At 39.6% G+C, this 26,929-nt stretch overlaps 1 protein-coding gene across 1 annotated transcript in view; it reads left to right on the plus strand.

The window, feature by feature from the left end:
• The window catches only part of CDYL2 (chromodomain Y like 2), a 52,607-nt gene that overhangs the window by 7,959 nt on the left and 17,719 nt on the right, over positions 1-26,929 (plus strand). Inside the window, exons 2-3 of the mRNA XM_026036493.1 lie at positions 18,561-18,628; positions 18,990-19,581. Coding sequence (XP_025892278.1) covers positions 18,561-18,628; positions 18,990-19,581 — 660 coding nt within the window. The remainder of the gene's footprint in view (positions 1-18,560; positions 18,629-18,989; positions 19,582-26,929) is intronic.

Genomic DNA, 26,929 nt, shown 5'->3' on the forward strand with positions numbered 1-26,929 from the left:
GGGAAGGGGAAGGGGAAGGGGAAGGGGAAGGGGAAGGGGAAGGGGAAGGGAAGGGAAGGGGAAGGGAAAGGGAAAGGGAAAGGGAAAAGGAAAGGGAAAGGGAAAGGGAGCAATGGTGTCAGCTCCAGATCTCTGGCTGCCGAAGAGCAGAACTGAGGACTTCTTAGTAAAACCTTTGTGCATTTCGTACACCCTGGGAGCTGGTGCCAGGGAAGGTAGATAAGAGCAGTTCAAGGGTGTATGAGGCACCAACACTGCAGACCAAGACATCCCAAGCAAAGATTACAGTCCTGATTTAAAACACACGCTTTTTCTTGCTGGCATGGAAAAAATAAACATTTTGAGGGCACAAGAAAACAGACAAGATCTTGAAACTTGAACTATTTCAGTAAAAATCAGCCATAGAACATTAAAGAGCTAGAAGATAAAATTTAATTAATGCAACTTTCAGAAGAGCAAGAAATTCAGTGAGGAACCAAAGGAAGACCAAAAAACCCATGTGCTTGGCAAAAAAATGGAGAATCCCCAGTGATACTGATGTACAAAAATTAATGGGCCTCAGAGTAAAACACCTCTGAAGAGAAAAATGAGCAATAAACAAAGTGCTCTGTGCTGCGTGGCTGCTGAAGGGGCATCACCGAAGTTTTAGAGTTACAGCTCACTTTTGGAAATGATGAAGAGGATGGGAAAGTAGTAAGAAATATTGTGTGGAAATGGTAGCCCATCAATGAAGAAAGAAAGAAGCTAGACTCTATAGCAGAAATGCAGGATGACTTTATTTCCATCTTTATATATAAGAACAGAGAATGAGACTTGGACAATCAAGCAAAAACCAGACAACTGCAACTGAAATGTTCCTTTTACTTATCTCTATGGACTAATATTGTCTAATGTACAACAGAAAGCCCAATCATGTGTTCATGTGTCTGCTGATGGCACAGAAAAGAGGCATCGAGAACCCCAGAGAAGGCTGTGTTTGATAACGCTGTATTTGTACTGGGAAGTTTGTGAGCTGGGGAATTTGTATGCTGGAGAAATAGCTTCTTTCTTACTTCAATCCATAGAAAGTCTCTGTTTCTTACCAGCATAAAAAGCTGAAGTATAAACTCACCATCAGCCTAAGCGCAGCTAAGGCAGCTAAGCCGGCAGCTAAGGGGTAAGCGAGAGCTCTGCTCTGCCCCCGTGTCCTCAGGCAGCAAGGATGCCACTGGAAGCTGCTTTATCCATCTCCTGCCCACTCTCCTTCCCCTGCTGCCTTCTCCCCAGCAATGAATGGCTTCTGGTGCCTTTCCCATGCGCTGGCATGTGCTTGCATCAGATGACAGATTAAAGCCAGAGTGCCAAGGTGGCCTTGTCATCTCTCCCTGCTGACTAAGGCCTACACAAACAGTATGTTGCATGGCATGTATCAAACGGAGCAGGATAACAAAAATTCCAAGCCAACAGGAAGACACCTGGTTTTTTGCTTTTTTTTTTCCTTCATACACATCACAAGCTTTGAATTCTCATCCATCTTTTGTTAGACCAAAAGAACATTCTTCCACCAAAGACTCCCCTGCCCAGTGTGTGGACTGCCTCTCTTAGTTCATAATCACCTAGGAACTGTTGTTTTTACTGCCTCAGAAAGTGTAGAGGAATTGCTAGGATTGATGGAAGACTGTTTCTCCTGATGGAATAACATGATCCCCAGCTTTGTCTTGAGAGCCACAGAGGATGTCGGATCTGTGCCCTACGTTGTTTGGCCATCCTACAGCCTGGCTTTCTGATCTGACGTTACTTAGAGTTATTTCCAGTGAGTGCCAGTGACAGCACCTCTCTCCTAGAAGTGGTATCAAATATTGCAGTGTGTGCATGGTTACCAGTTATTGACAAGCTGCTGTGGGCTGTGATTTGAATTGTTCCACAACTGCTGCTGTTATTTTCTTTGCTACATCTGCTCATATCAAATACCACTGGCAACCTGCTGTGTTTAGAAGACAAAGGCAGATCTCTCTTTACCATGAACTAGACTCCTATTTGTAGCATGGATAATGCAATTTTTCTTGTGTGCTGCTAATGGCTGTTCTTATAGCCTGTTTAGGATACATGAAAAAAGGTCTTGCCTACTGAACAATTAAAATATGTAGGCTACTCGTTCACTTTGAGTATGCAACCATCCTCCACTGCTGTTTTATCTTAGAGTATTTACTCACCCTTTGATTTTCTACAGTCCCTTTCAAGATATGTATCCAAAGCACAGTTCACAAACCAAGGAAAACATTCTTTAAAGATGTTATATCCTCAAGACACAATTCCTTGGAAATTTCTAGTTTCTTATGTTAAATTCTTAAGGTTTTGTGCAGTTCAGAGCAACTTTAACAGCACCTTCTCTAGATACCTTTCTTGCTCCATGTCCACCTGCTCTTGCTCCTGCTACCTCCAAAAACGGCCATTCCAACATGCCAAGTGTCTGTGAATCACAGGCTGAAATCTCACGGCAGATGAGTGCAGTATTTTGCACTGAGGATGTTTCTTAGTTCTGAGCATTGCAAGGCTCTGCTTTGGATGTCTACTTAAATACACATATATATATTCAAATGTGTGCATGAGGGGGTATTTGGGATTGTCTACTGGATGGTTAATATTTGATACTTGACTTATTCAATATTTGTAACTTAACCTGAGTAGTAAGCCTCAAGGTTAACAGGGGAACTGCATGATAAGCCTCAGGTCTAACAGAGGAACTGATAGCAAGTCCTATGTTTTATTCCCCCCCAATTATTCAGCAGCATAATGCTGCCGTGTGCTACCAAAGGCAGCGTAATTGAATGAGACAGAACATAAATAAGACTGCTCTAAAGCCTCTTTTGCTGTTGTTGTTTTCTTTTGCAGCAACTAGTGTTTAGCTCCTTTTCTAAAACAATTTCTTGAATCTCTGACTCAAACAGAGACATCTCTGAACGGGGTGAACTGGTAGCTGCAGCACTTCTGGGACAGAAACTGCAAGCTGGGAGGAGAGCGTTCCCCTTTCCAAGCATGGGGGGCAGCTGCTTTCGCTCTGTGGCTTCTTGCTGCTATTGTGCGAGGGAATCGCACTCTGCGCGTTCCGCGAGCCACAACTGAGAGGAAGTAAAGCTGTGGCTCATTTAGGACTGAGTGTCATTTTAATGAGCTTAATAAACCCTACTGAGGACGAAGAGTTTCTCTAAAGAGTTTTCAGTCCTGCAAAGTAGAGCTCTTCATCTGACTGTTGAGCCTTGCACACGCCTGGTGCTACAAAAACTGCACCAGATTTAAGTGACACCAGTTTTGGCAGTACTGGTAGCCCTAGTGTAAGTGGTTCTCCCCCTTCAGCAGCTGTTTTCAGCGTGAAGTTGCTTAGACTTGCTCTGAGCAGAGCTTAAGTGACACTGCACAGAATGGCTTCCTTGGCCCCAGGTCACCATGATGAGGTGACAGGAGCCTGGAGGAACATAATCATGTAGAAACAAAGCGATATTCTTTGTGAAATAAGCACTCATAGAAAACAGGATAGTGGCATTTTTGTTAAGCAAACTCATCATACAGTTAAAGCTAAATATTAATACTGTTCTTGCAAAACATGATGTCAAGGATTTGTTTCATGTGCTGTATAGATACTGACCTTCAAAAGGCAAAATATATCACAGCACTATTTGTCTCACTTTCAGGCAAGCGGGATAGAAAGTAACTTACTATGTCATTAATTCTACAGTCATGCCATAGAATCACATCAGGAGAGGTGGTTTCCAGATCAGACTCCATCTGAAAATGAGCAGGGTTCACACTTTCTCCTCCTAAACTTAAAGGATGCTTCTAGAAAGGATTTCTAAGACCAGTCATGGTGATGGCTGAAAATGCACTGGAAGAAAGACTGAGCCAGCCAGCAAACTGATGCAGAAAAAACATTCACCATAGAAACCTAAAAATGACTCAGTGTGATGAACTGGTATCATTTCAAAAAGAAAGTACTGTCATACCTATTTGCTGGCCACAGGACAGTTTTATTAATGGCCATGAATTGTGAATTATATATCATTGGTCCATTTACTTTGCAATACCCTAAAATTAAAAATATATATCTATATATAAAATATATCTGTGTGCTTTAATACCAAAAGATGATAAGCATGGTAGGCAAACCAAGAAAATTAAAAGCCTTAGAGCTAAATGTTTATATAAACGTCACTAGAAATACAAAACTTCAACTAATCGGGTTGACCTTGCTCTTTAAGGTGCTGGAGAGACTGGGTTGTGCATAGCTCTGTGTAGGGCACTGTTTAAATAACGTATCAGCATCAGTGGTGCAATGCCTTGTGACTTCTACTAAGGCACAATCTGTAGCTTTCAACACAGATGATTAGGGAAAGATCTGATATACTAAGTTCTCATGGTATGTGGGAGAATATGTAATTTACATACATCTAAAAAATAATGTTATACTGCTATCCATTAAAGCTATCTTACCTTTATTTTTCTGAAGTCTCTTTAAAAGAATTTTCAGGTGTCTAAAAATAAAGCAGAAATACCTGAGGGCCTGGATCTTAAATGAAAATATTCACAGCTTCCCTGGTTTTTCACGGTGCGAAAGGTCATGGAAGTCTAATCTACTCCAAAAAAAACGAAGGCACCCTGGAACCCAGCAGAATTGCTTTGCCATTCCTTACAATAGGTCTGTGCTGCCCTTTTGTGTGTGTGTGTGTGTGTGTCTGTGTGTCTGTGTGTCTGTGTGTGCAGCTCAAGGAACTACTGAACCTCCCATGTGACACACATGGGACAGTTGCTTTTGTCCCTAGTAGGGACATGTGATTTAGGCAATATCTACAGCGATTTCCAAGTCATTCCTAATGGCAGCCTCGCTCACTGCGCTCTGAAGGCTCCAAGGAACCTCCTGGTGTGCTCCCTGCCCTCTCCATGGACCTCCCAGCCCGCGGGCTCCCCTGCCCTCATGCTCCTGTGCGGAGCTGGCCCGGATGCACTCGGAAAGTCGCCCAGCAGTCCTGCAATCCCAGCCCCAGCCCCTGCTACCTCTTTGCGGCACCTCCAGCTGAGGGGAGGCAGGTTGTCCTCAGCTTTGTCTTAGAAGACTTCGCTTCACAATTAAGAAGTTTTCTCTGTAATATGTTTAAGGCTGGGGAAGCCTAGCTGATGTACTGTAATCAGTGAATTAAAGTATCATTCACACAAAGGTGCCCCAAACAAATGAACTCGTGCCAGTAATGCAAACTAGTGACTGAGTGCACTCCGTGGAGTTCCCTGATCTCTGAAATGCAGAACTGCGTTATTTCAGTGGAAGCTGATTCACTAGTCATGAATTTCATTTCAGAAAATGATGTAATTTTTGGTTCACTGTCTGCTCTGAAGTGTGACAGCAGCTCTTTTAAATACCCCAACAGTCTCAACAAACTTTCATACGAGATTGAGGGTTGAGAAGAAAGTACTGTTCCTTCTTCATTTCCCCCAGGCCATTTCATGTGTCTAGTGAGCACTTTGGGGGTCAGCACCAACAACACCCCTCCTATTTTGGGACACATGTATGCAAAAGATATCAATCCTGGCAGTTCTCAAGCTAACAATCTTGCATGCACTTTAGCCTGGTAGAAAGAATAAACAAACCTACAAATTCAAAGCTTTTAACCTCACTCCTTATGTTTGATTAGTGCTTTATATGAATCCTTTCAACACACTCCTAAAGCAACTACTTGCATTCTAATTGGTTTAATTAGTATTTTTAAACATGTAGTGTGTATTTTAAAAAGCCCAGCACTAAACATTTTCATTCTTTAAAGGCAGATTATTAACTTTTTACAGTGTGACTTTCATACATGATCTGTTTTTAAGATATTACACTTAGATTACTTAGATTAGGAATGACTCTAAATAAATTCAGAAAAACATTTAACACTTGGATTTTTTTCACAAACCAATGAGAATACTCTTGTCCTCTTTCAAAAAGAAAGGGTACATATTTATGTAGTTTGTAGACAGATGTGGGCAATTATGTAGCTATACGCAAAAAGCCAGTAGAGTACAGGGAAAACAGTTCTCCTTGTCCATAGGACTGAACACATGGGTAAAGACTTAAGATAAAAAGTAATAAACTCTTTTTGCATGTAAGATAAAATGGGATACAGAATTGAACACTGAATATTTCCCTTCTACCTAAATTTTACTTTTTAATCAATATTGTCCCTGCTTTAAAAGGTACATTTTTTTTTCTAAGCAATAAAACAAAGAAAATAAGTGGCTGGAATTGATCTGTTGAATGCAAATATCATAGTTTATGCACATAATAAAACTGTCCTCCCTCAAAGTTGCATAAAATTCATCATTTTGAACTTTAAACGGAGGTGATGAGCCCTAACATTTGGGATGGAGTCTTAGAATATGGCTTCTGAAGCAGCTACAGAATTTTAGACTAAGCCATCACATTAGTGCCCAAATTTTATAAAACTTTAGAAATATGAAGACCATCTGTTCAGTTAGCTGCATACTACTTTGCAGAATTTAAGGCCTGGAAAATTAAACTAACTAAGATACAGAAGGATCCAGTGGCTGGAAGTTTACCCTACATAAATCAGAGATGAGATGCCCTTTGAGCATTAAGGTTATAACATTTTATTTACAGCACTTAGGAAACTTCACTAACAGCAATGAGGCACTTTCCACGAGTCACTTCAGATTAAGATGCAATGATTTTCTAATAGATGTGGTTTAACTAAATCAGAAGTTGGGACCTGATGTAGAACTGCTGAATGAAGATCATTCCTTTGTAACCTAAAACAGGCTAGATGAAAATAATTGTCCCTTCTGTCAAAAATATTGTCAAAAATCAAGAAAGAATAGGGACAAAAGGAAACAGTGATACCATGTCATACATTCTGGAGGTTCATTATTATTTTAATACATTTGTATTTTTAATTTCCAGACTTGTAGTGCACAATAAACTTACCTAAAAATATCAAAATCAAACATGAGCCTTTATCACCATTATCCTCGTTATTACTTAGTGAATAGCATATCAAGAAATAAGGAAGTACATCAGCAAACAATTTAAAATGGAAGCTTTCAGACATTTTGTCATCTTCAAAAAAATAAAAATAAAATAAAATAATGCCATCAGAGGAAGTTACTAAATACCTGAAGAATGTTCACCTGAAAAGACAAATTTCGGGCATATTGCAGGAGGTGTGCACATGATTCACATGCATCATGATGCTGCACTGTCACCTCTAGAGAACTCCTTCTGCACTTAAAAGAAAACTGATGAACTTTCCATTTTTCTTTCCCCAGTGGCTGTCATCTAACTAGCTCCTATCTTGACTGATATTGTAAAACATCTCAGATGCCCTTTAAAAGAAATTCACAAATTCAAACTTGCCTCTTAAAATCTGCACTAGCTCCTTATAATTTGGCACATTGATGGCACCAACAAAGCAGAAATTGTCATTCTGTAAAGATAATGTAGCATATGATGCTGCATGTTTTGTATTTGCCCTGTGCTGCACAGAACGTATTTTGAACACGGCACGTGACACTCAGCGGCCAAGGGCAAGGTCTTTTCCTCAATAACGCCGTGTTTTGGCAGTGCAGAACCAGCATCTTTGCTTTTTGTGCTCACTAGCAGTAGTGCACACTGATCTGACAGCTACTCCATACTGCAATTTGCTACTGGCATATTCCCACCATTGCATCCAGTGAACAAGCAAAGCTACACATTAAGGGCAAATGCAAATTGCTCTATGTTCTACTTGCTATGTTGTTAAATAACAGTCAAGATCATTAGTATCCAGGAAGTACTATAGATTTGTATGGAAGTAGTAATTCAGAGTAATAATTGGGGAAGCACAAACTCTCTAGGAAATTCTTCAATTATTTGAAGACAAATTGTCGCTTTCATTGTTAGTCATTCGCCTGCAACCACCTGAAGTAGTTTTTTTTGTTTCATTGGAATTAAAGTAAGAAATTTTAACCATGTGCATTTCATCTTGAAACCTTCAATACATCTCCCTAAAGTACAGTTCTTCTTATATAGTTTTGTTAATATCCCTATAAATATCCAGCAAAGATGAGGTTAATGCTCGTACTAGGCTGCAGCTGAGAAATGTCATTATAGCAATACTTCTGCCAATATTTATCAGTATTCCTGTTGAAGCAGTAACCACGTAACTCTCCTCCATCACAAGCATTACTATTTTTAGCATGTTTTTATTATATTAGTATTATTAAAACATAATACAAGCGCAAGAACTACTTGCATGTTTCCCCTTGGGTTTGTGGCTGGTGCACAGTGGTTTAGCCTTCTTGAACTCAAGATGGCTTTGATTCCTTCATCTTGGATGAAGAGCAAATGCACAGCTGCCGGCATGGAGAGTGCTGATTGCTCACACCCTAGTTCACTGCATATTCACTTGTTCTGCACATACAGGAAATAATGGAAATTCATACAAACATTGAAAATATAGCTTATTAAATTATAGCTTCAAAATGAGATTACTACTTCAGAACATATCTCATTTATTATGAAAAATTGCCTATTAAATGACTAAGAAAAGATTCTTTTAAAACTCTTGTGATCAGCCAACCTCCAACTTGTCTCTCCCTATTGCATCTCGGAGAGTAGATGACTCTTGCAGTATGACCTCAAAGTCAACAACTCCTGATGGTATCAGGTCAGGGTAAGAAGGAAGTTCAGAGCTGCTTATGGGAAACTCCCTTCTGGCCGCCTAGTAAATCTAACTTCAGCTTAACTGAGTCAGTTCATACACCCTCTTCCACACACTGTAGAGAACTTATTTTTTGGAACTGAACTTTCCCAAGTGGAAAAGAGTTAATGAAGAATTAATAAATGTTCAGAAAACATTTTAAGCAATATTTATATATCATAGAATCATAGAATAATTTGGAGGTTCCAAACCCCTTGCTCAAAGGAATACCAATGTAATTAGGTATCTCAGGGTCTTGTCCAGTCAAGTGCTGAACATCTCCAAGATGTCACAGTGTCTGTGCACCTGCTCCAGTGTTTGACTGTAAATAGAGCTTATGTTAAGACAGTTTGTGTTAGGGATGATGGTGAAGATATTAGAAGACTATAATGGACTCATTGGAAGAGTAATTAGATGCTGAATCCATGACAAGCTCTGAGCAATTTATTAGCCATTTGTTAACACTCCTTTTCATAATTTCATAAACCATTTGCAAGTGCAATCTTAATACTAAACGTGAGCCAGCAGTTTCTTAAATTAAAGCAATGGATTTAAGCTTCCATTCATAAACTACTTGGAAGTCTTGGAGTACCAGTGTATGTTGGTCTCTACACTAACCCCCACTTAATAATAAGCAGAGAGCTGCAGCCTTCCACAGCTTGAGTTTGTGACTGGCATAGTGCCATGCAGGGAACATACATGAGCCCAATCCCAGTGAGACAAATGTAGGACTGAATCTAAGAAACTCCACGTCTAGAAGTGCCCCATTCTAGGGCAGCACAGTAGCACTCTGCCCCACCGTCGCTGTGCACGTGACCAGGAGCAGCTGAGGTATTAACTCAGCCTCCTGACTAAAAAATGGATGGAAAATCTCCGAAGTAATATATTCGTTGCTTATACATTCCATACTGCTTCAAGCACAGACGTTTCTAAATGGATCCTCAGCTTTGTCAAAGTCCCTGTCTCACCCTGACACTTGGTACATCTCCGTGCTCAGTCAAAGAGGGAGCAGATAACCACCAACAGGAGGATGCAGCTCATGCTCCAGTGTAACCCCTACAGGAAGCCCTTAGGAATTTTGAGCAGGATGACAAGATCTGGCCTTCCCTGCCTAAGAAATGCCAGCGCTCTTCCTTGAGACCTTAAAGGAGCACTGGGCTCCGTCCCATAGCAGCCCCTGTCACTGGAAGCGCTGCCAACATCTGCTGAAACCCTCCCTGGCAATAACGAGGGCCTAAGAGAACTCAGTGCATCTATTAACAGAACTCAAGTTTCATCAGTTACCAGTGCCTTAGCTCATGGGTACTACCAAGGCTGAGGTCAAGGAATGGGACACATCTGCTGCTGAAGTTATACTCTCTACAGCAGGAGACAGCAGCTCCTTGGGTGCGTGCTGCTGTGATACCACCTCCAAAGGGCACTGACTCACCGCAGAAATGTCCAGCTTGGACCAGCAGAGATGTCTGCACTGTTTACATGGCAAGCAAATTGTCCTCCCCACACAGGGTCCATCTCACTGCTCCAAAACACACACGTTAAACCATGAATATGCTTTTATGCCTTTGTGTCTCTGCATCTGGAGCACTGTTGCCACATTTTAAGTGTAGATTTCTAAGTAGCTTCACCACAAGGCTTTTTAGAGGCATCAGCCTGATAAATGCTGACAGTTTTCATAACTACCTTTACTACTGTCCATGATATAGTTTATTCCTTCTAGGCACTCATAGTAAGTTGGTTTTACACTGGCCAGAACTCAGATCTCAAGCACACAAACTAAATCAGCAGTGAAAACCGGTGCAATAATTGAGGCTAGAGTCTGGCCTACTGACCTTGCTCATCTGAATGGTATCTCTGAGGACACAATGCTGCATTATTCTTCCTCGTTGACAATTCCTCTTTCATAGATAATTTTTGGAGTTTTATGTGACATTTTCTAGGATGTTGTACTGGTCTCCTGGATACTTACTTTAAATTCTGCACTCTTATCATGCCATTATAGTTGTCTAAAGCATCTTTCTTGTTTTTTTTCCTCTTTTTGCTCTACCTTTCATTTTGGCTCAATTCTGTGTTCCGCCATCACATTATCTGCTGTTTGATGGTGTAGCTTCATTTGTATAACCACAAAAACAAGGAATTCTGCTGAATTCTGAAAGAAATCTTTGTGTTCCATAAGCAGTCATGGAGCTCACCAAGTGAGGAACAGCTCCCCAAAATCAGGCTTTGTGCTCTAGTTTACCACTTTTCTGTAAAAACGATGAGGAAATATTTTTCTACCTACCACACAAGAACATGTGGCTTATTTTCTGACAGTAGTACTGGTAGCATTTGTAAAGCAATGAGTCATTGAGCAGTAGTGCAGCACAGTTCAAATATTTATTTACACTGTGCTATAGCTGAACCTTTGTATTTTTTCTCTTTTTGGCTAAGCTTTGGGACGGTTGTAAGAGTGCCCAGCTGAAGCCCTGGATTTGCATAAAGCCCATATGGCAGAAAAAAATTGGAGTGAACTTTATAAGAGAACACTAAAATAAGCTAAACTTGAACACAGTGACAGAAGAACAACTTCCAAATGAACATAAAAGTAAACAGACATCATTAATTAATTCTAATGATCTTAGGTACAACTTTGGCATAGATTGATAACAGCTTCCTGTATTTTTGGACATTGCAAAATACTCCCTGAGCATTTGCTTTCAGGTCAGTGAAAATCTTTTTTAGTGAAAGTTTTTATATGTATATATATGTTTTTTTTAACTGATGCTTATACATTTCTACATCTGTTTAGAAACACAAGTAATTTTAACACGTGCAACTTTTACTGATAGAACTGTAACCCTACTGACCTGCAGTGTTGTAAAGGAAGCACAGGCAGAAGCAGGTCCTTACAAGGTGGTACTGAACTCTTCCTCTCGTTGCAATACAGATTCTCTCGGTACAAAATTGGAGAATCCCACAGAACTAAGCACAGAAACACTTGTGGATGTGGTTCTCTGTGTGAGAAAGCTGAGAGCCATGTATACACCCAAAGCAGCCAGCTCATTGTAGAGCTTATGAAAATATTTTGTCTCCCTGAATTTTGATGTCTCGTTCCCTTTTTAGTCATCTGTGTTTGTCACAAAAACAGACATTATAGGAACAGTTCTGCTTAAAGCAAACTCATCTATGCCTCAATTTTCTTCTATTATTGGAGTATATTAAATGTATTCTTAAGTCCTACTTGTGACAGTCAGTAGGAACTGCAGTTATTTTTCACTTTGTAGGTCTAGATACCAGGAATACAGCTATTGTTTCAACACCTGAAGCACGCACTGTAATGTACAGAACTCATTTAGCAATACAGGAAAAATTACCAGCTATACTTTACTACTGAAATGAAACTAATCATTTACCATCAAACTCAACATTTAGAAACTCAAATGTTCTGGATAGATTTCTAACAGATTCATTCTAAATTAAATGGTATTATCAAGTTTGTAGAGCATGTGATCAGAATTGACTAATTTTGAACATAACAGATATTAATATTTTGGTATGCCCTGCTGCTTGCTTTGCTTTTCTGAAGAAATATGTGCACCAAACATAATTGTACATTAGCTTACTATACAAAAGAAAACAGTGGATTGGTAAAGGAAATGCAACCATTATGTTTTACAACAGATGGAAAATCCCACATTCTTTGGATTTTCACGTATGTTGTTTGCATTGATTAGTGTTTGTAACTGAAAGAGATTTGAGCTATTTGTTGAGGGACAGGTCTAAAGAGATCTCCTCCTCCACTGCATGGTAGTTCCTTTAATGGTAGTGGTGTATATTTGGACTGCAAAAGAAAAATACCGTTCTTATATAAAAAGAACATTGTCAAGATAAACTTAACATGGCCCAAAAGAGCCTCTCTCTTTCTTAAAGGATATTCTTTCTTGGACCTTTGAAAATTGACTTGCTTTCCAAATGGAAACTTTCAATGTTGTTTATAAATTGATTACATTAAAGAATTACTAGCCGTTTGCTATGCAACCTGTCACCAATAAATTTTGAATATCTCATTTAAACTAGTGTTGGAGAGGAACATGGCTGTCCCAGGCTGGGAGGCAGGAGTGCTCTAAGCTATGACCAAGAGAAGATTTCAGCAATCAAAATGAAAGAAGACACATGAGAATGGCTTCTTCTAGAAGTCAGAAATGGAGACAAATGACATCAAAGGGGAAAACACAGACCTTCTGTGGGGAACTGGGCAATTTTTCAAAGGCAAATACAGAAAGAACCAAAAGCGAGCAACTGAGAGGCGAGCCCAGTAGCTCAGTTTTAGTGAGCCTGAATTCCAGATTAAGCTGGGACTTCCAAGAAAAATGGCAGAAGGTGACTAGAGATATGAGTTTATGAGCTCATATGAGCTGTGGTTGGCTGTTTTTCTGCAGGCTGTGAGCCAGGATGTTGTTTAATCTAAACTGGTAATAAGGACAAGCGCCTTCTGCCAAAAGACTCTTTCCACAAAGAGGAAATCATGTTGCTTATGAGAAGACAGAGTGAGGCTCTTGTTTTCTTTAATGTAAGGGAATGCAAGGGGAGATAGTTAACGGAGTTCCCTTATCCAGGTGAAACACTGGGTTCAAATACAATAATCTTAGGATTGCAAAAGCTGCCTTTTCACAAATAATTTCTGATGGCCTCCTCCTCATCAGAATCAATGCTATACAGCATAATTAACTTGCAGTGCACCTCTGCCTTTCCATATCAAACTGTAACATCAAATCGCATAGCAGGAAGCCTCTGTGATGCTACTGTCTATGAGGGCAGGAAGATCAAAGCTGCAGGCCGACATACAGGGAGCAGCAGGAGTTTTTACAGCATTCATTTGGTCGGCCCTAGGTCTTCATATGTATGTGCTGCAGGATGTATGAACTCAATGCAGTACTTTGCAACATTATTTGATATCAGGCTCTTCAGTGTTTTCCTGTGGAAATGCAGAACATTCAGAATTTCACTGGCCATTTTAACACTTGTGCTGATTCTGAGAAGACTGTAGAAATTTAGAATTCCCTATGTTTAAAAGAGAAAGAGGAAAGAGACAAAGAAGCAGTATGTTCTTAACATTAACAAGGTGTTCACTGAGCTTCCTGGAAGGATGTCTTCTGATGTATCCCTTGTGAATGATTCAGACCAGGAATGCTTCCTCTTTTATTTTTATGACTATCTGGCCTTTTCTCTTTCATTTTGTCCTTCCAGGTGTTACACAGACTTAGTGCTGGGGGGAGGGCATTGTAGCTTGCCCGCTGATTGGATCTACTCTGCTTGTTAAACTAGGGGCCAGACTTTGAAGGCAAACCCAGCATCCCTCCCACAATTACTTTTCTAACATGAAGATTGATCACTTTTGAAGATACAGTCCTGTATATTTGCTATATCTGGAACATTTGATTTGAAAGCTTTGATAACCAGCTATTGAGAAATGAAATACAAATAATAAGACGCACAAGTCACAAATGCAAGCAAGCAGGAGATATAAAGTTAATGGAAAAAAAATGCTTCTTAAGGGGGAGGTAACTAAGAGGAGGAAGTTAGGGCAATAATGAGTTTTTAGAAGACAAATGTGTTGACTCTGATGGCCTTTATCTCTCTCAGAAATCTTACTGCCTTTCTCTGCTTGGCACTTTCCTTAAATACCATTCTACATCCCTCCCAACACCCTGAGGCAAGGCATGGGACAAAGATCTCCAACGAGGAAAGCACACAAAACAGCACAAGTGCTGCAATTAATAATAATGAAACGCCGTTTTTCTGGTGCATGCCATGAAATTAGGTTGATGCTCCACCAACAGAGACTATCTGAGCACCACAGATGACAGTTTAAATCATTTACATAAGAGATATACATGGTCAAAGAAGTAATGACGACTTGTGCTTATTTGGGAAATCAGTATGCAGATACGCCACCCTCCAAACCTTCTGGGAAGCTGACTGATCCTCTGGATGCTGCTCTGTTGGGAGCAGGAGAATTTTTATTTATGCTTTGTGGAGCTCATGCTCTGAACTATGAGCCAAATATATTGTGTTCAGATTTTAATGTTATAGCAATATAAATAATACAATGGGAACTACCCTTTATTAACCTGACCTAGATTTTTTTTGATAAGCTGATAATAACACCAAGTGTTAGTAAATTAGTAATTTAGACCCTGAATCTTCTATGAAGGAAGAAAATATTTGTGTGTCCTCTGCATAAACAGCACTTGATCACCAGATCGTACTAGTAAGTTCATTCATTTGGATCATAGTTTGTTTTTTTTTTTTAGTTCACATTAATGAATCGCATTAGTGAATTAATATAGTGAATTCAGGGATTTGTCAAACTCTGACTAGTAAGGTCACTTCTGGCTAAATTCTGTTAAGTTCTCATTGAAGCCAGACCTGGGAGGGGAAATGGTAAATCAGACAGTGAAGCAACAGATATTTCGCATATATCCCCAGAGCTATGTATTGGTTATTCTAGCACAGGAACAAAAATATTATTTATTCTAATCACAAAACAGAATTATTACTCATTAAGAAAACTCACATGATTTTGTATAACCTGAAGTACATTCAGATAGCTTATTCTTTTATTGATCAGAGAAAGCACACACCATAAAAACAGGGATGTTATTTCTGTGGACAGTGAATAGAAGGAAGATGGAACATACAGGGGTAATGCCCCCGAATTTCTGCCTACGCCAAAGCACCTCCCTGTAGACATGGGAACAAGGTGCTGGTGCCCTGAGGGGGATAAATAGCAGTGGAGAAGTGAGAGCGGAGGGAGCGAGGAGGCCGCATGGGGAGGTCAAGTGTGCTTGGTGCCACCCTCAAACCCATTCAAGAAGGAACAGTGAGACGTAATGAGGATGAGGCCGATATCTGGGCAGGCTCAGGATACAGGATTTTAAGCATCACTAGTCAAGCCAGGGAGTACGATGGCTGAACCAGAAATACTGATGAAAACATTTTGCATCAAACCAAAATTTTGTGCTTTTCTCTCCAGAAAAGCAATAAAGTGAAGAGTGGCTTGATCTGAAGCAAAACAATCTACCTTTAGGTTTTTTTAAGCTCTCTTTAACCTTCTGGTTTTGGTTTTGTTTGGTTAAATTTGACACAAAACATTTATAATTTCATTCTTAAAATGCTGAAACAAAATGCTTAGTCTTTCCCAAACATATTTGCTTTCTATTTTTTTTCTGAAACCATTTATTACATTTGACCCAATTTCATAAATACTTTTATTCTCCCTAATGACGTGTCATGTTGAACTGGTTAATCACATCCTCCATTGCCAGTATTACTTTCTCCAAGAACAAAGAATTCTCATGCTTTCTCCTTTTATCCTGTTAATTGAAATCCATAGTGCCTCATGACCTAAACACTCAAGTGTTTCCTTAAAAGATGCTTTCCAAGCACCTTCTTCCCTTCACGGTCACTCCTTGTAGTAAAGCAATAATATGAAATTGAATAGTCTGTACAGCTAAATTTAGAATGAGTGAAAAAAGGTTAGGTTGAAGGAATGTTTTGCACGTGCTTTGGAAGATGGCAAGGTGCTTCTCTCTACTTTCTGAGGTTCTTGCTTCACTGACCAAATACAATGGGTGCAACGTGTCAAAGAGGGAAGTTACTTCCAGGCAGCATCAACCTGACACAGGGTCTGTGTTTTAAGTCCAAATTCCTGAGTTAGAAGGGGAGGTTGGATATTTCTATTGAATAGCTAGAATGGGCAGAAGGGTAATCAGGGTAGACCTGATTCTCTACAGTAATGATTCTCTACAGTAATGGTACCTGTGGTCTGTGGAGTTTAGTAGCAAAGTGATTTTTTCTCCTGGGAGATGATAAGTGTTTCTTTGTTTCTTGGTATACTGAATTGTAGTAATTAATGGAACATCCACAGACCTCCAGAGGCCACAGCAGAGTTCTAAGGTAGATGATAGTAAAAGTCTTCCGGCTACTCTCAGATATGAGGATGAGAAGTATTTCAAAGTCAGGGATAATATGAACATCTGCTCACTATAATTCAACAAGATCATAATAATGAATCTATTAGTTTAACAACTGAAAGCCACACGTCCAAATGAGGACAAAAAAATAGCTTTTGTGAGTACATTCTTCTTTTCAGACAAATGATCTCAAACTTACCTAGATTAAGCTTCAGTTAATTGTCTTGCCACACTGGGCAATTCTGAAGGAGCCTGTGCTAGCTTCAGAAGGAAGAAGGTGATTCCTTGCCTTACTTCTGCAGCGGTTCCACGCACATGTTTGATAAGCCAGAGCCCAGCACAGAGCTGCCCAGAGGAGAGCTGTCCACTCCAGCTCAGACACAGATATCTGAGCACAGCTTTCATGTAAATGCATTGAGATAGAAGTATGTGGTGTGCAGCTGCTAATGGCATTAGACTCCTTTGGGGGACCCACCAAGATTTCTATGGATGGACAGTTCCAGTCAGTTGGCAGACAGAATTAATCCATTGGTTTAGTCTAACAGGGGACCTTAAAAGAACAATTACTTACCCTACTGTAATTGCTGCTCTTCAAGGTTAAATTCTCCATGCAGATTCCTTTGTTGTTCTTTACACAGGGGACAGTTTGTCTTTGAAGACCAATGAGAACTACTATATTGGCTATCCACTTATTGTTTTTCTAAATTAACCATAATGCTTTTGGTTAACAATAATGAATTTATTGTTATTAGTGGCAACTTTATCCTTCATAAACCACATTTTCAAAAAGTAAAAAATTATAATAATAAAATTTGGAGAGACTAGAAAAGATTTTTTGATCATACCCCATGTCTCAGCAAGGACTATTCCAGGCAGATTCCAGCATTAAACCATTCCTAGCAAATGCTTGAATGAACACCTCAGTAGCCCTCCATTCTTATCCACTTCAGTGCTTAACTATACCTACCAGAACACATTTTTTCCTAATATTTGATTTAAATTTCACTCTCTGCAATTTAAACCTGCGACTTTTTTTGCAGAATCCACAGGGAATATTTACTTCTTTCTTACTTGCTACTACATTTAACTTGAAGGTATCATTATGTCTCCTCTCTTCTCTAAAGTAAACACCCTAAATCTCTTTAGGCTTCACTCAGCAGTCAATATAGACTGCTGACTATGCTTGGGTTTTCGTATACACCTCTATTTGAGGTTCTGCCAGTGCTAAGATAGCACCAAGATTTCAGTGGTACCACACACTGTTTTCCACAGCAGCGTGATGCTGTTAATTCACATTCAACTTGCAATCCAGTATAGTCCCCTTCTCCCTCTATGCAGATATGCTCCTCAATCTGCCATTCCTTATCACAGGTTCATGAAATTTCCACATAAGAATTTTGCTATTATGCTTTTGATTTGCATTCTTTTTTTGAAAAACTTGCACTCACAAATTTCTCTGCATTTACCCAATGCAACTCAGGTACTGCATTCACAAAAGAGTAGGAATTTTTATAAGCTATGAAGTAGTGAAACCCATATACGCTATTAAGAAGATTTTTTGAAGTAGAAGACTGTAACACGATTTGTAATAATTGGTTCTCTGCTCAAGACAGCTTCAAGACATGAAATAGCATGGGGACATTTATGGGGACATAACTAATGCATGTGTGAATTCAGGAGACTGCTCAGCAACTGGCAATAGCACAAAACCTACCTTATTTAGCCCTTTCAATCAAAAGGTAGCTGAGGAAGGTAACAGTAAAGGCCTCATTTTACACACAGATTTTCGAAGAAAGAATGTTTTTGTTACTGTTCTTAAGGCTCTCGTTGCTTCACAGTGTGGCTACTGCAGGTTGGCAGATCAGATCTGATTAGGTGTTTTACGCTTTTTTTCTAATATTTTTAGAAGTGGAAATGGCCATCATGACAAAATACCACTGGGGCTGGCACACGTCTCATGCATTGCCAGATCTGGTCATGGGAGCTCTTTGTCAAACAGAAACATGTAACTGTGCCTCCTAAGCCTTGTGTCAAGCAGTTTATACAGAAGCCAATTAGGCTCTCATCAGCAGTTAGCAGGGTCTGTATAGATCCAGGGAGAATATAATGTTGGATTGTACCCTATGAGAGTTTTAATCTGTAAGCCAGAGTGCTAAATTCTGCCTAGCTTGGGTAGGCTTTCAGTGTCACAGTCATTTCATATTTTAGGCAACACATTTTAGGAGCTCGGTCCCATGACCACTAAGGCACCTTTACATTGTCAAAGAGACCCTTGTAGCTGTAAACGACAAAACTATCTTTCTTTCTAACATGATAATGATTTTTTTTCTGTTAGGTTGAGAGGATTGTAGACAAAAGGAAGAACAAGAAGGGCAAATGGGAATATCTCATCAGATGGAAGGGCTATGGAAGCAACGAAGACACCTGGGAACCTGAGCATCATCTCCTGCACTGTGAGGAATTTATCGATGAGTTCAATGGACTACATGTTACTAGAGAAAAGCGATCAAGACATGGGAAACAGGCTGGCACTCCAAAGTTTCTACGGGAAAGTCGAGGGTCATCTATTGAAAAAATATCCCACAGACCCGAATCTGGGAAGTCTAAAGGGTCAACACATAAAAGAAAGAGAATTAATTCATCTCTTCAGAAGCAGAAAAGAGGATACACAGCAAAGCCAGCATCTGCTACTGACAGGGCCGCTAAAACTGTGACTTACCGAACTACTCCCAGCGGTTTACAGATCATCCCACTAAAAAAGCCACAGAACGGCCTGCAGAACGGAGACGGCAATCATGAAAAGGATGCTAGACATTTTGGGAATGGCTCACAACAGCAAAACATGGATTTAAATGATCATGAAGGAGAACACAATTTGCCAAACGTTCTGGAAGTTAGTAACGATTCGCCTGTTGTGAATGGAATTGGTAAGTGATTTAAGCAACTATGGTCTTTTTTTGGGGAGTGGGAGGTACAGAGGGGGGAATTAATTGCAGCAACTGTAAACAATGAGTCCACTTATGGAAACACCACTGTCAGGCTACCCAAGTAACACAGTGAGAAGAACGTTAAAAAGTTTCACATTGTTTCCCCGTGAATTACACCGTTTTCTGTCAGTTGGCTTTCCTGGTTTCCTACTGAATGACATGAAGCAACGTGGGCTTTGCTCAATGCAATAGACATTTCTTGTAGGGAAACGATGACAAGGCATGGAGCAGGAAGGACTTGAGGTATGTACAGTACTGGGACTTGACTTCTGTGTATCACCAAGTCACAAATCACTACCCAGTTATGTGTGCAAAGACCCAGTGGTCCAGAAGCACCAGAATTATTTCAGAAACAAAATTAGTACCGCTCTTGCTAAAGAATCCCATGCATGAGTAGTTCCTTAAAAGTCCCAGTTCCTTGTGTCTGACAGTGACTGGAGACATCCAAGGGAGCAAGATACGTAATACTGGAAGTTCTAAAAAGCCTTGCAGTGAATGACATGACTTGCTTATAGGAGAAATTTCTTTGTAATCCCAATAGTTTCAGATTGGCTTCTTTCCCAGTGAACAAAGATTTATATTCTCTGTAAAATCCTCTGCAGTTTAATGCAAGTAAGTAGCTTCTCATTATCTATATGAGTCCTATCTTTTTTTTTTTTTTTTTTTTTTTTTTTTTTAATCCTGCTTTTTTTATAGTCTGGATGATGTTTTGTGGCATGAGTATTCCAGAATCATCAAATACGTTGTTTGTTTGATTAGATTTTTTTTTTCTGACTTTACTCTTTATATGAAAGGATGAAGCGGGAGCTGTCCTGGTCAGTCTGTAGGCAGTGCCAACCTTTTCCATCTTTCACCACACAGAAGTCTTTCCAGATGCCTGATTGTTCTCAGTATTCTCTTGGGCTTTTTTTTTTTTCAGTGGCCGTTTTTATAAAAATAAATAAAAAGACAGCATGAACTGTGCTAAATGAGATCCTACCATTTACTGATAGAGTGGTGATACAACCCTTTGAGTTTTATTTTTTCTGCTGTTACATACAGCACAAAGATTTTCATTGAGCCATACACAGTTGCTCTTAAGTTATTTTTCCTCCCTGGTTACAGTTAATTTAGAGCACTGCTATATGTATAATTCTTGTCATTATGCATTTACTCTGCTTTACTCTACCAATTCACCTTTCTGTTATGACTCAGTGGAGAGCTTCAAAATCTTTCCTAGCTTTTACTTTACTTATTTACTCTACTTATTCTCTTCAAATTTTCCTATCACACTTCTTACTTCCCTTCCCAGTTCATTAATACATATATTAAATAAACTAACCCTTGTGCAGGTCCTTGTGGCAGCCAACTACTAATCACTTGACATGAGGAAAAGCAACCATTCGTTCCTATTATTTATTTTTATTAGCCACTTTCTGTGGCCCATGATAGCCTCATTTCCTTAACAGCTTCTTGTGAATTCTGCTGGCAAAAACTTCTCAAAAGCCAACATAAATTATGTCATCCAGCTCTCCTTTTTCCACTGTACACGTAACAAATACTACTGATTTCAGAAGCAAAACTGTTCTTGCCTAGTTTCATCAATGACCTCCTATAAACTGCTGTGATATAAGGGCTTTGCAATCCAGGCATCAAATACCTTAATAAGCACTCCAATTTCAGCAAAATATACAGGCAGCTTTGGGCATAAGCAGCTTGAAGCTACCTTTGGTAGCTACCTAAGGTAGCAATGATGCTACCTTACACTTCAAATTGAGATTATAGACTTCTGTATTTTGATTACTTTGTGCCCACATGAACCTGTTTAAAAAAATAACTGCTTCCTTAAATAGACTTGGATATCTAGTTGCAGAAGTACATAAAGTTATTTTTGTTTGCTTTCTTATTCTACTGATTTTTTTTTTATCATTTATATTATTCTTCGGGGGAGGGTCCAATACCAAATGCATCCTTTTAAATGCATTTATTCCCATATTTTAAAGACTTCTTTTAATGAAAAACAAAAGCTACAAAGAACCACAAGGTCAAATGAACCTTTCATTTGTCCCCACAGGAACTAATGAGTGGTATCTACCAGAGGTCTGAATGACCCTGTGAGAGAGCGCTCTATTTCATGACAAGGCCACTTTGCTGATGCAGCCAGGTGCTCTGCCATGGATAGAGGGCTTCTGGCCTAGCAGTCAATGTATCCAACTCTTCTGAAACATTTACATATGAAGGTTTTTCATTCTTGAAATCCTTCACTCCTGCTCAGTACTTTGCACCCTTCTGCCCTTGCACAGTGGCCTCCCAGGAGGCAAAAACAAGAGATCTTTCAATTGCTACGTGGTTCTCCCCTGAGAAATCCATACTCAGCAGCACGGCCAAGGTCAGGAGTCCCTTCAGTCTTTCTTTGTGATATCCACACATCCATAGTGCAGAGAACTACAAAGAGGACAGATTAAGCTTCCAAAAAAAGAAGAAACAGGAACTAGTGAGACGGGGGCAGAATAAAAATACTGGCTTTTCTTTTCTAAATATCACTTTATAGGCTTGAGAGAAGTCACATGTCCTGATACAGAATTTTTCATCGATTGAAGAGACTACTGACAATCAAAGAAATTTGCATTATTGTTCACCAACTCCAACAGTGAATTTAGTAAACTCCCTGAGCATTCACATATGCAGGGAAGAAACATAGAAGATCATACACCCCTTTGAAACTGGACAGATGTCATACTGAAACTGGTCTAGAATTTTACAAACTACAAATGAAGAAGGTTTCAGAGAAAAACGCCAGTTTGTTGGATAACAGAAGGCTTGTTCCAAACATCTTGGGTTTCAAAACTTTCTCCACATCGGAGCCAAGGTCCCAAGGCTCTGTCCCCTGAGGCATGGGGCTCTGGAGCTCTGTGGCAGCCTGCTTGGCAGGACTCCCGTGTTCAGCATGGAGGCAGCCAGCGATGCCAGAGGTTTCGGGCTGCCTGCCACGAAGGCTGGAAGCCGAAAGCCAGCACAGCCCCCGGCCGCCCGCGCGGCTCCCGGGCGCTACACGCGGCACGCAGACCAGGCGGGAAGGCCTGGGCTTAGCTCCCAGTGTCCCTGGGGCAGCCCCACACACAGTCACAGATGTCACATAGATGTTTGTGTCACTTTGGAGCTTGCTCTGGGAAGCCCAAAGAAGTGACAGCTTCGTTTCACAGCTAGGTATAGGGCTGCACAGAAAATCTATGTGTGCATATATATATATGTGTGTGTGAAATATGTGTTTGAATACACATATTTTTCTGTGTGTGTATATATATATATAAATACATATATATACATATTTATATAAAATTAAGCCATTTTTTGCAGAAGTAAAACCTAGGTTTTGAAAATTCAGAAAGCCCCTACTTTTCAAAACCCAGCTTTGGGCCCAGTTCTGCTACCATGTTGGCCTACAGCTAAAGGCCTCTCTAGCCCATCAATCTGAAGCAGTAGTCTTACATACTACAATAATGTTTAACCACCGATGTATTAAAACAAGCAATGTAATTACTAACCTGTACACTGAGTAGATCTGTCGCTAATCAAAAATACCTCTTTTATTTTTCTGTGCCATGCCCCCTACACGGGCTGTTATGTTGAAATAAAAAATACTTGTTTGGAAGTCAGTCCGTGATCTGATTTGCACCAGCCTACGTTTGGTTTTGTATACAGATCCACTTGCTAAAGTGTTTCCTGCTGAATCCAGTAGAAGTAAGCCCCTTACCCCTCAAAGCCTAGTGTCTGCCTGCAGATGTGTCTGCAAAACTGTAAATGCAGCCTGGCAGAGGCCTGGAGCTCTGGTAAAGTTGGGATGGACCTTTCTTATCCAGATCTCTTCCCTATTATCTACACTTCCCTTCCCTAGGAGACCGGAGCCATCGTTACTGGCAGTTATTTAAGGGTCTGAAATGGGAAAATGTGGAAGATCTCTGTGTCAGAACATTCTGGGAGCCAACACAAGCACTCCTGCTGATGGCACGTGCTGTCTTCTGTTATCACAGTGCTATTGCTCTGATGATACTGTAATTGCGAGCGATTGCTTTGTCAAGTTTCTAGACAGCATCAGAAACATCCCCTTTTAATTTTCTCTTTTCCTTTTCTGTGTTGCTCTATTTCTGTACCATCTGCTGAAGAATTTCTGCTTGTCATGTATCACTAACCACTGTCTTTCTCCATAACAAAAACCTTTGTAGTCTCATGGTGCCCTTAATTTAAATATTCTCTATGAACTTAGTCACTGCTTCCTCTTGGTTTTTTAGCTTGTTTGGTTTTATTTACTCTGGAGCAATACTGGCAGTAAAATACAACCAGAAATGCCTGCTTTCTCAGATTGGATAGAAACTCATTGCTTTTAGATATCTTACAGATGCTCCCTTAGCTGTAGAAGTCAAAAATTATTAGCAAATTATCAACAGCACACTGCTTTGAAATATGAACAGTATTAAGCATTACCCACAAGAAAGAAAAAACAGAGACAGCGCAGGGCTGCCTGGAGGCCTGGGGAATGCCAAGCTCTTTTACCAGGGAGAATAAAGGACTATGATGTGTTTCACCTAGAAAAATTAAAGTCATTGCTCCATGATCCTTTTCATTCAGCATAAAAGTATGCTGCTAGCAAAAGCAACGGTCCGGCCCTCCTACCCACAACATCCTCCTCGTTATTCCCATCCCTCCTCTGCACTGGTTTTATATTCTCAAGGCTACAAGGAGAACTGGAGCAGGATTGGTCTGAAAATCAAGCAGGGCTTTGCAACGGGAGCTTCCAGCCCGGGTAGCTCCTCCACGCAGCGGCCAGGTGGCTACCTGGGCACGAGTCCTGGCTCGCAGACCCACAACACAGAGTGGCTGCCTGGAGATTGCTCCGTCGATCTTGCTCTGGAACTGTGGCAAAATTCCAAGAGAAGATACATCCAAAAATGATGTTGGCTTCCAGGAAAACTGGAAGAACATGAGGAGATCTGAGCCCTCTAAAATGTTGAGTGATCTGAGGCTCATCTTCTTGTCTCATCTTCTCAGACTACAAACTGTTCATGTGTTTTCTACAGGGCCTAGCCTCATGGAGCCCCAGGCTCAACCTGGAAGCCCTGGGCATGTCACAGTACCAAAAGCAGCAACAGGAACATCTTTACATGTTGCCCCATTTGAAGGAAATAGTGGGGTAATTAGAGAATGATGAAGGGGATTAGAAGTGGAGAAAGAGTAAAGACTTTGGAGAAAATGAGCCAGAGGGGGATGATGTGATCAAAGTTTACAAAATCATCAAGGCCTCAGATAAAGTAAATTTAGAACTGTTGTTTACTAAATCCTTCAATAGCAAAACTAGGGGCCACTTACTGAAACGAGAACTACATCAGATAAAAGCACAGATGAAAGAAATTTTTCGGTGCAGTGGCTACTAAACTTCTCAAACTCATACCGCAGGATGCTGTGGAGACAAGATAGTACCAACAGGCTCAGAAGGGATTAGGGAAATGCATGAAAAGATCCATGAGCAAACACTAAAGGAAACAAGGAAGATAAATCTTCTCATATCCCCATACAAGACTTATGGATGATACTAGGGGAAAGGACTGCAGAAAACAGCCCAGCTTGTGTTTTTTCCTTCAGTAATATCCTTTATCACCATTCTTGGAGGAGGAGTAGATGGACTACTGTCTTTGAATATCTTGAGTTCTCTTAAGAAATATTAAAACTTCCTTTAAATATCAGTGTGTTCTAGATACCTTCACAAATTCTCTGCAGAGTGAAAACTAGGTAACAAAATAAACTCCCACTAGAGGACGGACTATTTTCTCATTTTGACATCTTTAGTCTGCTTCACATGCCTACACATGCCTAAACTAACACATTGCACGAACAAATGCAACAAACAATTAAAATGAAATTATGAGGCTTTTGGTTGAGATGGATTAGCTGTGAGAATTAATCTCTTACCATTCTATTAACATCTGTATTTAAAAAGGATGTGGCTTAATCTTCAACACTAGGTAGATTACCAATATAGTTAGTCTGATACATCTCCCATTTATTTGTATGTCTGATTTTTTTATGTTCTTTAGACTTTTTGAGGAGATTTACCTCTTCATGTCTTTAGTGGTCAAGCAATACAGAAAGAACTGAGTAAATAAGAGTGCAGTATTTAAATGTTTGTTTCAATCTACTAATAAATTTGCTATATTATTCCCAATGTAATTTTGTAATTAATATAATTTTGCATTACAAATAGGTTGATTTTTGTTTATAAGAATACATATGAAAATACATGCAGTAACAAAAGGTTATAAGAAAAAAATTTTCCATAAGCAAATAAATGGTAATTTGTAAACTGAAGCATAGTGATTTCTACACTTGCAGATAGTTCTTGTCAAGAAAACAAATTTCAAATTTTGATAGCTTTAAATAGGTTTTTCAAGTCAATGAGCTAACACAATTTGTCAGTATTTTCATTCTTTGGCATCACTTAAATGTCCAATTTATTGTAAGAGAGGTGATATTCTAGATCAGATCTTTTAATTTAATTATGAAAAGGGTTTTATTGAGTGACTGAAATAGCAGTATTTTTAGCAAATGTGTTTCTGTCTATAGATAGAGGTATATCCCACATGCACGCAAATTACACGATGAGGCCAAATGATATAATAATTAAACATTGTTAAGCACTCAGCATGTATGTTTTACATCAAACATTGGACCTGCAGCATCCATGCAGGCAGTTCACTTACTGTGAACAATTCCCTGGACCACAGTCAGTTGAGAACTAACTAGACAGTTCAGTCACCTACACAAGCACTAAGTAAAATTAAATTACATTCTGTGAAATGAAGATAACTGGTTTTGGTTACAGAGTAATCTGCTGACAATTTACCATCCAAGTCTAGTCCAACAAAGCATTTTTAACTGGATGATGATCAGTTAAACTCCAATATTTCAATCTATGTTCTAATATTTATATAAAATTTCTCAAAATTTTCTTTTTTTATGTAAAATTTCCCAGCTACTTCATCCTTTCTTAAATATAGAATATTGTTCTTTCATATCATTGTAAACAAACAAGCAACCAAAAAAAACGAGATTATTTCAAAAACAGAAACATCCAGAATGTTATTTCAATGAACAGGGTGACTTTTATCCCTGTTCCGGAACAAGCCATGCTTGATTTCTAATGGCAAAAGTGAAACATCTGTAATTAGAAAAGGAGTATTGCACAGCAAGTATTGTAAAGGTATTATCAAGATTCCAGTCCAAATCATTACAAAAAAAATCATAAAGATGAGCAAAG

This window comes from Nothoprocta perdicaria, unplaced genomic scaffold (assembly GCF_003342845.1).
Source record: "Nothoprocta perdicaria isolate Ctin4 unplaced genomic scaffold, notPer1 scaffold_18, whole genome shotgun sequence".
In the NCBI taxonomy this organism is placed as follows: domain Eukaryota; kingdom Metazoa; phylum Chordata; class Aves; order Tinamiformes; family Tinamidae; genus Nothoprocta; species Nothoprocta perdicaria.